At 40.3% G+C, this 14,538-nt stretch overlaps 2 protein-coding genes across 2 annotated transcripts; one reads left to right on the plus strand and one right to left on the minus strand.

Moving 5' to 3' along the window:
- Positions 1-268: 268 nt before the first annotated feature.
- Positions 269-7,024, minus strand: LOC111574503 (potassium voltage-gated channel subfamily S member 3). Its single transcript, XM_023279130.3, has 3 exons — positions 6,917-7,024; positions 2,968-3,201; positions 269-2,429 (listed from the first exon to the last, which is right to left on the minus strand). Exon 3 carries the CDS (start codon positions 2,423-2,425, stop codon positions 926-928), a length of 1,500 nt encoding a protein of 499 aa, XP_023134898.1. The 5' UTR covers positions 2,426-2,429; positions 2,968-3,201; positions 6,917-7,024; the 3' UTR covers positions 269-925.
- LOC111574502 (uncharacterized) lies at positions 7,005-14,303 on the plus strand. The gene is made up of 21 exons (XM_023279129.2): positions 7,005-7,155; positions 7,241-7,299; positions 7,383-7,469; positions 7,556-7,677; positions 7,770-7,913; positions 8,062-8,160; positions 8,242-8,412; positions 9,228-9,330; positions 10,061-10,281; positions 10,637-10,793; positions 10,874-11,085; positions 11,187-11,301; positions 11,409-11,608; positions 11,717-11,831; positions 11,912-12,081; positions 12,167-12,261; positions 12,747-12,877; positions 13,338-13,527; positions 13,665-13,806; positions 13,895-13,991; positions 14,204-14,303. The coding sequence occupies exons 1-21, from the start codon at positions 7,133-7,135 to the stop codon at positions 14,272-14,274; spliced, it is 2,724 nt and encodes a 907-aa protein (XP_023134897.1). The 5' UTR covers positions 7,005-7,132; the 3' UTR covers positions 14,275-14,303.
- The last annotated feature ends 235 nt before the right edge of the window (positions 14,304-14,538 follow it).

The following is a 14,538-nucleotide window of genomic DNA, read 5'->3' on the forward strand; positions in this document are numbered from 1 at the left end:
CATCCAGGTGGAAATTATAACCTGGGACAGGAGGTCGATACTTTCAGGAACAGAAAAGTGTGAATAAGTAAAGAATGTTTTCCTTTTGCGTCACAGTGCATGTCACCACTCAGCTGAACAGTTTTTTCCTTTTAGTCAGGGATGGTTACAATCAAGGTAGACTGTGGAGTCCTGCACTGTTTTCCTGATGTAAGTTTAGACATATAATTGTAAATAAAAGCAACAAATGTGAATGATACAACTCTCTGTAGGAACTTCCACAAGTGAGAAACATCTTTATCTGAGTTTTATTTCATGTCCATATGGCTTATCCCTCAGCATGCCTGTACAAAACAAAAACGTAATAACAACCTGGCACAGTGCTCTGAGAGAGAGAGACGTGCAGCCTTTCTTTATCAGCGTCAATACCGCTGCATATTCTACACAACTATTTTTATTACTCTCTCAAGATGCATTTATTTTCGGTCATGCGGGCTGTGTAACATCAGTCAACATAGAGATCCATAACAACCATTTTTAAACATCAAACTGCGTTGTTGTCATTCTAGACTTGCATTTGGCGAACACTCAGTTTGAACTTTCAGCGAGCAGACAAATCAATAAAGGACATTACTTTGAAAAACATTAACATTACGGCCTCCTACATGCATCATTGCAGTTTTCTCAAGCAGAAAATGGGCTTTCAAACTTTTGAGCAAGGCTCAGATAATTCCCTTTAGATTCCCTGGTTTTAGCGACGCTGTATATTTTACAAGCTATTCCCCTGTAGGAAAGAAAAAAAGTCATGGCCACAATATTTCTCTGTCAAATTGCAGGAGGAAGACGGTGCAGGAAGGCAGGGTCAGTGATGGAGCGTTCTGCCCTGAGAGGCACAGAGTGACTTGCAGTCATAAAGGGAGTGGTTCTCTGCGAAATGGCAGGAATCTCATTTTGCTGCCCCATTTTCACAAGTGTCATTATCATACACTTCAATGTCCTGGAGACTGGAGGCATCTGTATCGTCCCCCCCACTGCTGTCAGTGTTCCTAAAGGCGAGGCCTCCTATAAAGGGATACACACTTTCCGTGAACAAGTCCCTGATGTTGTAATAAGGGAGTTCTGGGTCTTGTCTTTCAGGCTTGGTGATGCACTGTCCCTCCATGGCTTTGTTTCTCTGATAGTACTTTGAAAACTTATTAAAGATGATGGTTATGGGCAGAGCCACCACCAAGAGGCCACAGATGATACACAAAGTGGCCACTATCTTCCCTGCCAAAGTCACCGGACACGTGTCACCATAACCGACCGTGGTCATGGTGATCGTCGCCCACCACCACCCTGAAGGGATCGTCCCCAGATCAGTGTACTCCTCCTCCTTCTCTGCAAAGTAGATGAGGGCGGAAAAGATGGAGATTCCCACAGAGAGGAAGAGAAGGAGCAGGCCTACTTCGTGGTAGCTGTGGCGGACGGTGGCACCCAGCGCTCGCAGCCCGATGGAGTGTCGAGCCAGTTTGAGGATCCGGAGAACCCTCATGAGGCGCAGAACCTGCACCACCTTCCCAACGTTTTCTAAGTCCTCGTTCTCCTCCGCCACCTCCTCGTCAGCCGTCTCCAGAGCTAAAGTGGCGTAAAATGGCAAAATGGAAGCAACGTCGATGATGTTCAGGGGGTTTCCAAGGAACTTCCTCCGGGAAGGTGCGACAATCAGCCTGATGATGAACTCTGCGGAGAAGCAGATGATGCATATGACCTCCAGAATGGCGAGGACGGGGTCCTCGATGGGCCTCTCGTTGTCGTCCACTTGCTGAAACTCGGGCATGCTGTGGACGCACATGGCCACAATGGAGGTCACCACCACGCTGAGGGAGGCTATGGCGATGATCTTTGAGGCTGTGGAGTGACCCGGATCCTCTAGTCTGAGCCAAACGTAGCTCCTCACCTCCCCACACCAGGCGCCTCTGAACTTGGCGAGGTCTTTATCCAGAGCGGAGAGCTCCTCGAAGGAAGAGTCCAAGCTGGGCTGCTGCTGGTCGTCGCTCCTGATGTCCCAGTCCCTGTCCTCGATGTACTCCTTCCTCTCGTGGTACCAGTTGCTGCAGCAGGGGCTGAGGTGCAGCTCCTGGATGCCCCAGTACTCGATCTCCTGGCTAAAGGAGAACACGCACAGCTCCTCCATCATGTGGATGCGGCCCGTGTGGTAGAAGTTGAGCACGCAGAGGAACACCCGGGGATTCCTGTCGAAGTAGTACTCCCTCTCGGCGGGGCTGTAGTCGTCGCACAGCTCCAGGATCGCCGCCTCGCTCTGGCAGCGCAGCAGGCGGGCCAGGCGGGTGTGGGGGAAGCGGAGCAGCGTGTCCGGGTCCACTTCGTGTCGCGCACCTCCCACGTTGAGGTGGACCTGGTTCTCCTCATTCCCACGCCGGTGGAGGATTTGCCCATACCCCATGGTCCTGATCACACATATACAGACATCATAAGGAGAAATTAAATCAATTATTTCTTTATTGATATTTTTATGACAAGAAAATGCCTCCAGCATCTCCGGTGAGGATTATAAGTTGCACGCTTGGATGGATGTCTATCAAGACATATCTGACTGCACTGTTTGTGGAACACATTAGTCCTCTGAAGGAAAAAAATCAATACAGCACACACAGGAAATGGGTTGTAGTGGCGTGAGAGAAGAGGCGCGAGGTGCTGTCACTTCTTGGAGGGCTCAAGTTCAGGATTATCACAAAGGGAATCAAATTACAGAGAGGACCAGACAAACTCAGAGGAAATGTGAGGCAACAAGTTGAAACTGAGCCCACACACGATTTCAATACCAATTCCCAGCATGTGTGCATTTCTTTGTTTTCCTGTTGGTTTTTTCTCACAGCTGCTCTGGCAGACATTCCCATGAAACAAAAGGTTTTTCATCACCCTCAGCTTTTTGCAATTAAGTGTTTTATTTTTCTAAAAGTGAAAGAATGTAAAGCTTCAACATACCTGCAGTTGGGGTCTTCTTTTTTCCCATGAAAATAACTTTTATCCGGCTGTTGCTGTGCTCATGGTGCTGCCGGCAGCAGGTCGGTGGAGGAGTGTGGTGCCGCAGCTTCACGGACGGGACACGAGCAGCAGCTGGATGCGGGACAGCGGCGGGAGGCAATTTGTTCCCTTTTACAGGGAACAGGGAGGAGCGAGGAGGGAGGAGAGAGGAGGGAGGAGGGGGGAGGAGAACAGCTGCAAACACAGAGAAACAGCCCGAGAGAAATTACCATCATTCATAGACACACATAGGTTTAATTTATAATGTGATTTGTGATATTCATGCATGCAAACTGCAGGGTTAAAAAATAAAGCAACCTTAACCCCACAGCTGGGTCACTGTGGCACAATCCAGAAAATGAAATTAACTCTCACACTGGCTTATTTATTATTACTGTACTGTTAAAAACACACAATTTAATAAATGTTTTACAGACTTTCCTTGTTTTGTTAAATTAGAGATAACACCTACACTGTAAAAAAAAAAGGTGTTATTTTTATGGTAAAATTCTGGCAGCTGTGGTTGCCAGGACACTACCGTAAAATTACAGTAAAACGTTTTTCTTCATTCCATATTTTACTGTAAAAAAAGTTTTAACCTTTAAAGAAATTTTAGTTTTACTTGAAAATTTATAATAAAATATCATGTAAAATAAAGCTGTGTGACCTATTATATTTATAAATATAATTAAATTCCAGTTATGGCTATCATAAACCATATGTCCGTTATTAACACAAAAATACATCAATTTGACAGGTACAAACTGTATTTATTTACATAAAATGAATGCAAAAATCACCATACTATAAATATTACGGCATGTTTCAATTATCAGCTCAACAATATGTACATTTAATAGTGAAAAATGTTATTCTTGTCGAGAAATAAATGCAAAAATTACAGTGTTGATGTTATATATATTTCATCATTGTTCCATTAAATAAATGTGTAGGGAAATGTATTTTTGTAAAAAAAAAATGTAACAAAAAATACCGCTTTGTCCTGATTAACTTATTTACAGTGATTCAGTGTTATATAAATTGTTTTAGAGCTTACAGATTTTTACCATCATGGTTTGACAATTTTTCACCATAAAATTTACAAATATTTTTTAAAGTGTAGTGAAATTATGCACAGTTTTGGCCTGTTTTTTTTTTTGGTTTGTTTGTTTTTACAGCCAACATGTCAATTAATATTTTTTCTGTGATTTTATAAGATATTATCTGTACGTAAAACAACAGGGAAAATTGTAAAATAAAAGTCCATAAATGTTTTACAATAAAGTCCATGAAAACACAATAAAAACAATACAATAAAACGATAAAAACTCCATCCACCTCCAAAATAAGCCTACATTGTCTTGCTAACTGGCAGCCATATTAGTTAGGTGTTTGGGCAGTTATTTCCAGGTAACCAGGGCCTTATTCCCTAATGAGGAGACAGCCACTTCAACTGTAACTTCAGTGGTCGCTACGATATAAAAGCTGCATCTATAGAATCACCAATCAAATCCATAATACAAATGTTTAAATGATTTGATGACTTTGCTCAAAAATAAGGTTTAAAAGCATTTTTTGTCAAGATTTATACATGGACTAAACATGCACGAACTTTCACATCATCAGCAGCAACACATTGCTTATTAACCCACAACTTTGGCCTCACAGTATTCTGTCTTATATTTCTATTCAGGATTCTTTGAATGTTGAGTCTCCATAACGTTTCCTCTTAAGCTCACACCAAGTGTCGAAACTTATAAAAAAAATTTTAAAAAAACACTGGAAAGTATTCATATTAACCATAACATTCTGCAAACTGTGATAGCAGTAGAAGGATCAACAACGGATATGTGAGAAAATAAGCCAACAGCTGGGTCAAACTAACCTGACCTCAGCTGAGAATTAACATCTCACAACCCAACAGGAGCATCCCAACATGGTGTTTATTTTACCCCAGACAATCCAGAATTATGGCCCAGCCATGTGCTTGCAGTAACAACCCAGCACTTTTTTTTGACTGTAGTTGTGTTGAGATTTATTATATTTATGATTATTATACGATGCAGGACTTCCTCTCTGAGAAGGCTGCACCTATAATCACTGATGTTTAATGTTCAGAAATGTTCCGCTTGCTTTTATTTGAGTGAAACAACTGCAGCCAAAAGCAACTGATCTCAGCTTGTTTGCACAGCGGAGGTAGCAAAGTAGCCTCAGATCAAACTCTGACATTTCAGTGAGAAAGTACTGCTGGCAGACTCGCTGCCAATCCAGCCACTAACACAGGACTTGGCAGGAAAGGGGAGATATAGCACAGGCAACCCTAAGAAAATAGCTCTGGCTGCAACTACAACCAATGTTTTTTATACAAGTTTGAAATCTATGAGACAATTTAACAAACTCTTTCCTGTGCAAGGCATCTTTCCACGTTTTTATTGCTTTGATGAAAGTCCTCAGCATCTGTTAGATTTGCTGCCGGTAGCATCAAAGCATAAAACTACTGCAGTTCTTCTTCCCTCCAGACACCTGAGTGTTGAGGACTTTCTGTTCTTAAAATAAATGTACCATTTTAACATCTTCTCTTTGGGAAAACATATGTTCAGCGCAGGCCTTCTTACTAAAAACCTTATTTACTTGCATCACTTCACTTCATGCCAGATTCACAATATAAAAAAAAGAGCAAACAACTAATAAACAAACAAAGTAAAATCATGGAAAATTAGCATTTTGTACAAAAAATGCAGTAATTTTAATTTATATATGTAGACAAGATATCTTTCATTTAGCCATTAAGTCTATGCAAAATTACAGAACCAGTTCTTCACTTTCTACTTTTAGAAATATATTTGTCATAAACTTAAATTGAACTGTTTTATCCACTAAGTATAAAAGGAAATATCTGTAAAATGTTGGCTAGATTTGCAAATGTATATATGTGTTTTTGTGTCAAAAATGTTTCTTTAAAAAATGGAAATTTTACCGTTATTCAAAGTTACACTTTTATCTATTTATATATTTTTCAGGAGACTTTATTGTCTATTTCAGACATACAGAATAAATCTATAAAATAGAAGCAGATAATTCTGTAAAAATTACTAATTATTTACGGCACAGGATAATCCTTGGACAACCAAGGGCCCCTAAAGCTCCAGCTTCACTGTGCATCCTTCATGGATTTCAGTTGTTTTGTTTTTATTGTGTTGCACAGTATTGCAGTATTGCCAACATTTGCATATAGAATTTATCTGTAACATTTTTTAAAAATCTTGTTTTATTTTGTTTTATTCTATTTTCATTTGTTATTTCAGTTGTATGAAGGGAACTTGCAAAATAAGAATTTCATCACTCAGGGTAACCACTGTGTTTCTGCTGTGTGTATGACGATAAAGTTCTTGAATTCTGAATCTTGAATTGAGCCCACATTGCCAACAAGCTTGTGTTTAAAGTTTTCAAATAAATAAGCAAAAACAACTAAAGTCATGCTGTTCCTTCATTTGAAATGGAAAAATTTGCAGCTTTTTTTTTAAATCTCATTTTACAGTGAATTGACTAAACTGGCATTTTTGCTTGCTGCTTTAGTTTTACATCTCAGTATTTGACTGATTTTGCACAGTGACTCTTTTTAAAGGCTTTTAAGAATTGTGAAAACCTGAATATCTGGTAATTCTTTACTTGGATGTGACAGGATCCTGGATCATGGTAACTTAAAAGCATATATTAAATATAAATATGCTAAAAAAAAAAAATACAAATAATAATAAATTAATACATTCAAGCTTTCAGCAAATTATTTTTTAGTCAAACCAATATTTTATGAATTATATGTTTCACAATTTCATTTATTTATTGATCTGTATGAGGAGTCGTAGCTGATCTCAACTCATTTAAATGTAAGTCATGTAGTCCTACTGACCTGTTTGCAGTGTGTTGCCTCTCCTTTCAGTCCACATGTGCAATTACCTCCATCAGGCTGTAATGGGAGCCACCTGTGTGATGCTGTATTTGTTAAGCAGGATCCTCCCTCCTCTCACCCAAAGGGCAGCCCTGTAGAGTTTATCCCTGCCACAAACGACAAGAAAAACTGCTGGAGAGGAGCTCTAAGGTTACCATTTTCCCTACATCTTGTGCCATGGGTCATTTGTTTGCATTGGGGTTTGTAGCTTTATTTGTTTCATCATCTTCTCTCTGTTCACAGTGTCAGATGTGACTTCTCTGAAAATGACTCAATCTTTTTCAGGTGGTTGATTCTCTTGATAGCGGCTATAAACATAGAGGCTAAAAAGAAGCCCTCTATAAGTAAGTTTTTGCCAGTTTTGAGTTTTTTATGCTTTAAACATGGTCACTTGATTACATTAATACTCATTAATATTCAACCCCAGATACCAGCACAAAATGTCTTGGGAATGTCATGCGTGTGGATGTCGGTCCGCTCGGAGGAAAACTTCTGGAAGTTGGTGTTGTCATAAGTGAGCCGATATTTCTGGATTTTAAAGTGTTTCCATTGCTTTTACTTTTTTGTGTGACCACCTTCTTTTTTCCCCCCCACCCTCAGACAACTCTGCCATTCTTCTCACACCGAGTTTAGCGTCTCAGTGTGGCTTCAGCATGAAGATAGACCATCTGGGGAACGCCATGATATACACCTCCCTTCAAAACTGTTTTGCTCAAAATGTGGTAACAAGACCGGGCATGTAACTTTGTGGAGCAGGACCAAATGTGTCTTTTAATGTTACAATTCCTTCAAGTTTATTTTCTGTGATTTGCAGAAAGATGAAGCATTCACAACAGCGTTCCAGCTTCGGTTCCATGGGAGCCAGTTGGCTGAAGATGAAATCTACCAGATGGCCGAAACCTGCCACTACACTGCTTGGGCCTGCAGGGAAATCATCTGCGATCACAACTATATGGAGGCAAGTGAATGCAGCAGAACTCAAAGAGGTCATGTTCCCGTCTATATGATAAGTGGCTTTATGGCCCATATGAGCATTAAGAGTGCTGCACTCAGTTTCCCTGCGGTGGAGAGATGGATTATCACTTATGGAGTGGCCTCATTTCTAGGTGTCTGTGAAAAGGGCGGCTCCGGATAATTATGTCCTGCCGAAAAATCCCATCCCAGAAGCTCGTGCAATGCTTGGTCATCTTCAAAGATCTGCAGAGGTTTGAGGAGCTAATTCTTTTTCTTAATGTTTTGCAGCCACCTTCTGTGTGTGAAATCATAAGTTACTATTTGCTTTACAGAAACGGCCTATTGACGCAGGCTTCAGAATGACAACCATCACGTTCTTCACACCCGCGGAGAAGGTTATGAAGGTGATTGATGCCCAGAGAAGTGGACACGGGATTGCAAACACTCCTAAAAGGCTGGTTCTCAGAAGTCCAAAGACTTCACCAGAAACTTACACCCAGAATGTGAGTCAAATGAATTTCTTCAAAACCTGACTTTATATCTTCCTCTTCCAGACACTCTGGTTAAATTACTTGCAGCTCATTAGATGACTCTGCATTTGCTTACATTTGCAGCCAAAGGGATTTAGATGAAACGGTGTAACTGACCTAACTGACCTTTTAAATTTAATGCATTGTTTTAAGTTGAGTTTAAAAAATACATCTTCCATTATGGTGAATTACCCATATAATTAAAGATTGGGTTTGTTCCAACAATACAGCCTGTCTTAGTTTTTTTTTTTTTTTTTTTTAAATTAAAAGATGCTGGAGGCTATACGATGTTCAGAACCACTGAATGTTTACTAGATCACCAGAATCTTAAACCAAAACAAATGGGAACACCTCACTCCAAGTTTCATCTACAACCAGAGAGGTTGCGTTGGTTTGAGCAACAAAAAAAGAATCAAGCTGCAATCGTTAGCTAAAATGGGTATCGTAAAGGGGAGTTGTCCACTTCACTCGTCTCTCCACCAGCAGAACCCTCCAGATTGCACTTGTTGCAGTGCAGTGTGGAAGGTCACTCTGGGTTTCTTAATAAATGTGGAGAGGGCCGATAGTTTCAGTGAAAGGGATCCACATGCAGTCAAAACGGCTACTTAAACGGAAACTCGGACTACAACACACTCTGAGGGAGCCTGATTTTATTCTTCATTAAGGACATCATTATTTCATTGTGTCTTTACAGAGCCAATAGCTGTTAATATTTTAAAGTTTCAGATTTAAGAATTAAATGGTAACTGTTGTTGAGCTACATACTAATCTGTAACCTTGTCCTGCAGGTAGCAGGGGTGCCTATGCTGGTGGTAAAGACCTCAACAGTTTTTGAAAAGAAGTGGCTGGTAACTCGGATTGATGCGGCAGCTGCTTGCCCGATACAGGAAGGTAATGACCAAGTCTTGAGAGCTGCAGGCCACTGAGGTCATGTCCATAGTGTTCTCTAGGAATTTATGGGTCCTATATTTGAAGATTTTAGCTCTGTGTCAAGTTTAGAATTTATTCTAGTGGGTATTATATAGGCTGATTATACTTCAATATTGGCACTTGCCTTCAAGGTTAACAGATTCTTCCACTGGAATTTCATTCCTCGCGGAGTGGTAAGGCATTTAGAGTCCTTCGTTGGCATAAAATTTACAGAACTGAATAGTTGCAGGAAAAAAATCTAAAGTGCTTGTTTGTTAGCTTAGCATAAAGAGTGGATACAGGCCTAGCTTTCACGCAGCCAAGAAGTAATCTAGCAAATATACTCAAGAGTTAAAATTTGAAGATAATCTGTTGGGGAAAAGGTTGCACAATCATCAAGCTGCAGGCAGACTTCAGTTTCCAATTATTATGCTAATGTCTTCATCTTTTGGCTGTAGTTTCATATTTAATGAACTGAAAGTGGTGAGATATCGCTTATCTGCACGAGTACAAAACAAGACAAATCTAACTGTATTGGTAAAATATAGTGATAAAACTTTCCATGTAGTGTCCTTAAGTTTCAATGAAGAAGGGACTTGAACCGATAAATGCTGGATCTTTAAAATGAAGCCTACAGACCTGCCCATTGAGCCTATAATCCATCACTGCTGCCATCCTGTTGCAAATGTCTATATTTGTCTTTTACATACAGGTAGTGTTTTCTTCACTGCCGACACAATCACCTGGTACCTTCCTCGGCGCATCGACCCGCTCATTTCCTTCGGCCAGCCGAAACTGTTGGAGGTGTACATGGGCATCGATGGTCAGAGGCTTGACGCTGCTGAGATTGAGGCCAGACGGTATTCCTTGACTGTCACTGACACGTACATCATCAGCGTCATTCCTATCGGAGCTGTCGGTGGTTACTATAAGGTAAATTCCAAAGAGATTAAAAATGACAGAATGATACATTTTTTAGATGTCATCTGTGCACCCACAATTGGCCTGTAAAGGGTTGCAGGATTTATGCTGCAAACAAGTCCCATTTACAGCAAAGATATGGAAAAACTTACTTTTCAATATTAAATTAATCCAATTTAAACAATTAGCATTTTTCTTGTAGCTGTATATCAAAATAAGCATCAATAAAGGGTGTAACCAAAGATCTTCTAGATAGAAAATGCTTTGACCCGAATCCAGGACCAAATCTTTAAGGTCTTCAATTTTAATGTTACTTTAATTGAGATTTAGGCTGTGTAATTTCCAAATGTACCTGATTTTTCTGCAGAGCCACGTTCAGGATGGTCAGTACCACATCTCCTACACGGTCGAGCCGATGATCGAGATGTTCTGGACTGAAGATGCCACTCATGAGGGAACCAGATACAAAGTTTTCTTCCCCATCACGACACCACTACTGCCACGACCACCTCAAGTTACTGACCGTGAGTCTCTTCACAGTCGTGTTTTTGTAATATCTGAATAAATTGCAGGCTTCCATCACTCCTCCTCTTTTGTCCCAAAGGCACCATTGCAGCAGAGCGGGTGTTCAAGCTAGAGCTCGGCTATTTTTGCCCAGATGTGGCACTAGTGAATATTACCTTCCCCTCTGAGGTTTTGTCCGTGACAGAGTGCCGAGCCAGGGGCATTAACGTCCTGGAGCACATGTCTCCCAACAGCAGCTACAAGGTCTTCACACTCGAAGTGCCCTTCACAGACCCAGTTGTTCAACAAACGGTACGATTTAATTGCAGCTTGGGGAAACGAATTAGTGTTTTTCTTTTTTTTTTTTTTTTTTTTAAATTTGTCTGATAAACTTACTGTACATTTCCCAACAGAGCCAAGAGGGGGCTACGGTCTACTCTCTTCACCTGGTCTTTGGCTTGGTTGTGTTGGATGACTTTGCTCCATTTTCTCACGCTGCTTATGTGCAAGCTACTTTAGAAAACATTGGTTGGTATTCTTGGATATACTGGATTTATTCACAACAAGAGGACTTCTGAAAACCTTAGTAAGCACTGCATCCATTTAGGTTCTTTAAACAGTATTTTCCATTGCAGTTCCCCCCTCGGTCTCTGGTGGCTGTGATTATCAGAACTTTTACGTCCTTGTGAAGTATGGAACCCAAGGCTTAAACTTCCAGACCGCGGTGGGGAAACAAATTCTGACCCAAAGTTTGGCTCAGCAGTACGGCTTTGCAGAAAATGGAACACACTTCAGTTTTGTAGTGCCGTTTTTTGACCCTGCTGTTGTGTTTGAGGTATGACTTCTAGAACTTGGTTTCCACAGATCTTTGCAGATAGTCGACACAACTTGTCACTATGCGTTTTTGGTAATACTTTTTATGACTTTGTCCACCTCTTCGCAGGCTGTTGAATTGTCATCTATTAAGAGCAGACTCGATGTTACTCTGAGGAACCTGGAAACAAACACGATTATCAAAGAATTCTCCGTGGCTTGCAATTTCATTTCATCACTGACTGGTTTGTGTTGAGAAACCAATCTTTTTTCCATCTGCCGAAACACTTCACGCACAACTAAATGTCTGATCCTGGTCTTTCAGAGTGTTTCCCTAATGGAACCATGACCGCTCTAGCTGTGAAACTGGAGTCGGTTCCAGGTCTGAACCCCAGTCAGCTCACACTCAGAGACCCCACCTGTGGTCCCACCTACAGCGACGAACGCTACGCTTACTTTGTCTTTACTGGGAACTCTTGTGGGACCACTAGGAAGGTATTTTGCTTCCTAACAACTTCCTAAAGCAGACTGTCCACAACCAGATTGACCTAATAAATGACATTCTACTCTGTTACCTTAGTTTTTGCCCAATATGATGATGTATGAAAATGAAATCTCGCTGCCGGATGAGCTTGGAGCAAAAAGGGCATCTAACTCAGAGGAACCCGAATATGAGTGAGTATCTCTTTAAGCATCCATTTTTAAATGGCAAAAGTTAAAAGCTGGTTGCCATTTTTCAAGCAAAAACACTATATAATCCTATCATGTGAGAATTTGCTGCATTTCTTTCTTTATGTGATAAACCAAGTACCTTTGGTGGTTTTGGTTTAACAAAGCGAGATATTTGACTTCTTTTGACCAGATATACACCAGATATTTGACCAGATCATTTTTTAAAAGTATTGGAAAGTGAAATGACAGTGGAAATAGCTAGTTGGAGCTTGAAAAACATTACATTTAAAACGTATTGCAGTTAACCTTAACAGTAATTTGTTTAATTCGGTGCAAGATAAATTATTTGTGGCACAATCACAGATGGAATGAGGGGAAATGGTAAAGCAAAAAGACAGATGTATTTTATTTTTAGTCAATTTGATTTCTTTTAAATCAGTATTTCCACTCCTTGCTGCATTTATGTCTTATGGTTGTCTCTTGCTTAGGTTAAAAGTTTCATGCTATTACGACATCAACACAACTTATGCTGTGGCCTTTCAACCGAGACAACGCAGGAACGAACCATATGCTGAAAACGCAAAAGGCCAGCTGCAAGTTGCAATGAGACTTGCTTTGGGTGAGTGAAGTTAAAAATGTCATGGTCTATCTTTTATTTATACATTTTTTTTCAAACAGTAACCCCCTTATTTTAACACTCTGCAAGGTCATTAAAACCCCACAAACTGAGGAAAATGAGACTCCTCTTGGCATGTTGATTTTTAAACTCAATGGATGATGCAAAGGGACATAATCAGACTTTCTCCAACCTGCACAATGGATGCTTGGAGACATAACTTTGTTTTAGGAGAGTTGCATAAGTTTGATAGTATAGTAGTTTTGTATTTTCTAAATTGGTACACTGACAGACTAAAGTCAGGAGATGATGTCACAAATTGACCTTTAATGAATGCACCTCCTGACATTAAGTTTAGTGAAACACGTTGCAAAATGAGGAATATGCACTTTCGAACTGAAGACATTCATGCTATGTCTAAATTCTCAATCATTCAGATCAATATTTGTCTGTCTTCACTTAGACGACTCCTATAGCGTGTTCCACAGGGTCGAGGACTATCCCATAACAAAATATCTACAGCAGCCACTGTACTTTGAAGTGGAGCTGTTAACACCTGCAAGCCCCGAAGTGTCAGTGGAGCTGGAGAACTGCTGGGCGACGTTGGACCAGGACAGGACTTCTCGGCCCAGATGGAATCTCATCATTAATGGGTAACTTTTCAGTTTTCCCAATGTCATAATTGTCAAACTGAAGTATTTGATCAGCTGGTACAGATACATGGGCTTTGGCCTCAGTTTAGTGGCATTATTTTGGATGTCATTACCAAGCTAACTTTGAAATTCTCTAGCTGTGCAAACCCAGTCGACCAGTACCAGGTGATCTTCCATCCGGTTTGGACTGATGCCAGAGTTCAGTATCCTTCTCATTTCAAACGCTTTGAGGTCAAGATGTTTGCCTTCGCTCAAGACCAAGAGGATTTGAGTCGTCAGGTAAGTTCAACTATAAGAATGAATGTACTTTCAAGAGTCACAAGACTGCAAGTCACTATAAATGGCCATAAATGTTTTTAACTTGCAGCTCTTCGTCCACTGTGATGTGATGATCTGTGATGCCAGAAATCCACTTGGTGGCGTTTGCAATGGGCAATGTATGAACCCAGATAATGGAAATAAAGGTATAAGACTGCATATAATTAAATGGTTACCTTTTTTTTTTTTTTTTTTTTTTTTTTTTTTTTTTTTATTTTGCAAGATGTTCACCCTCAAATGCACTCAATGTGACCATAGCTCCTCTGCTTGACTGAATTTTCCTTTTGAAGCTGTTACTATGTCAGCATATTCTAACAGTTGCTAAAATTTGCTCTTTCCTTTTTTTTCCCCCCCACAGGTCAAAGACGTGCCGTTTCAGATGAGGACAAGTTCAATCATGTGTCACTGGGGCCAATACGTATAAGCTGAGAAGTCTAATAAAATGTTTTAAGAACTTACACTTGCATTGGTTTCTTGAAGGTATTACCCTGGAGGTGAGGTTTGATAAGTTCAATGTGGGGGGGAAAAAAAAATCGATGCTTATGACTTACTTATTGGTGCTTGACAGATATTTAAAGTAGATATTTCAAGACCTTATGACTTATTAAAAACTCTTGCCTGAACTATGTGACAACTTTTACTAAGGGTAGGAAAGGAAGACTATACATCTGAGCACAAGTCTGAACTATTATG

Source organism: Amphiprion ocellaris, chromosome 12 (assembly GCF_022539595.1).
Source record: "Amphiprion ocellaris isolate individual 3 ecotype Okinawa chromosome 12, ASM2253959v1, whole genome shotgun sequence".
Classification (NCBI taxonomy): domain Eukaryota; kingdom Metazoa; phylum Chordata; class Actinopteri; family Pomacentridae; genus Amphiprion; species Amphiprion ocellaris.

Excerpts from the sequence above, each read along its gene's own strand:
- LOC111574503 (XM_023279130.3), bottom strand. The coding sequence starts at position 2,425 with ATGGGGTATGGGCAAATCCTCCACCGGCGTGGGAATGAGGAGAACCAG.
- LOC111574502 (XM_023279129.2), top strand. The coding sequence starts at position 7,133 with ATGGGTCATTTGTTTGCATTGGG. Across the intron at positions 9,331-10,060 it reads TGCTTGCCCGATACAGGAAG|GTAGTGTTTTCTTCACTGCC; the intron begins GTAATGACCAAG and ends TTTTACATACAG. Across the intron at positions 13,807-13,894 it reads AAGAGGATTTGAGTCGTCAG|CTCTTCGTCCACTGTGATGT; the intron begins GTAAGTTCAACT and ends TTTAACTTGCAG.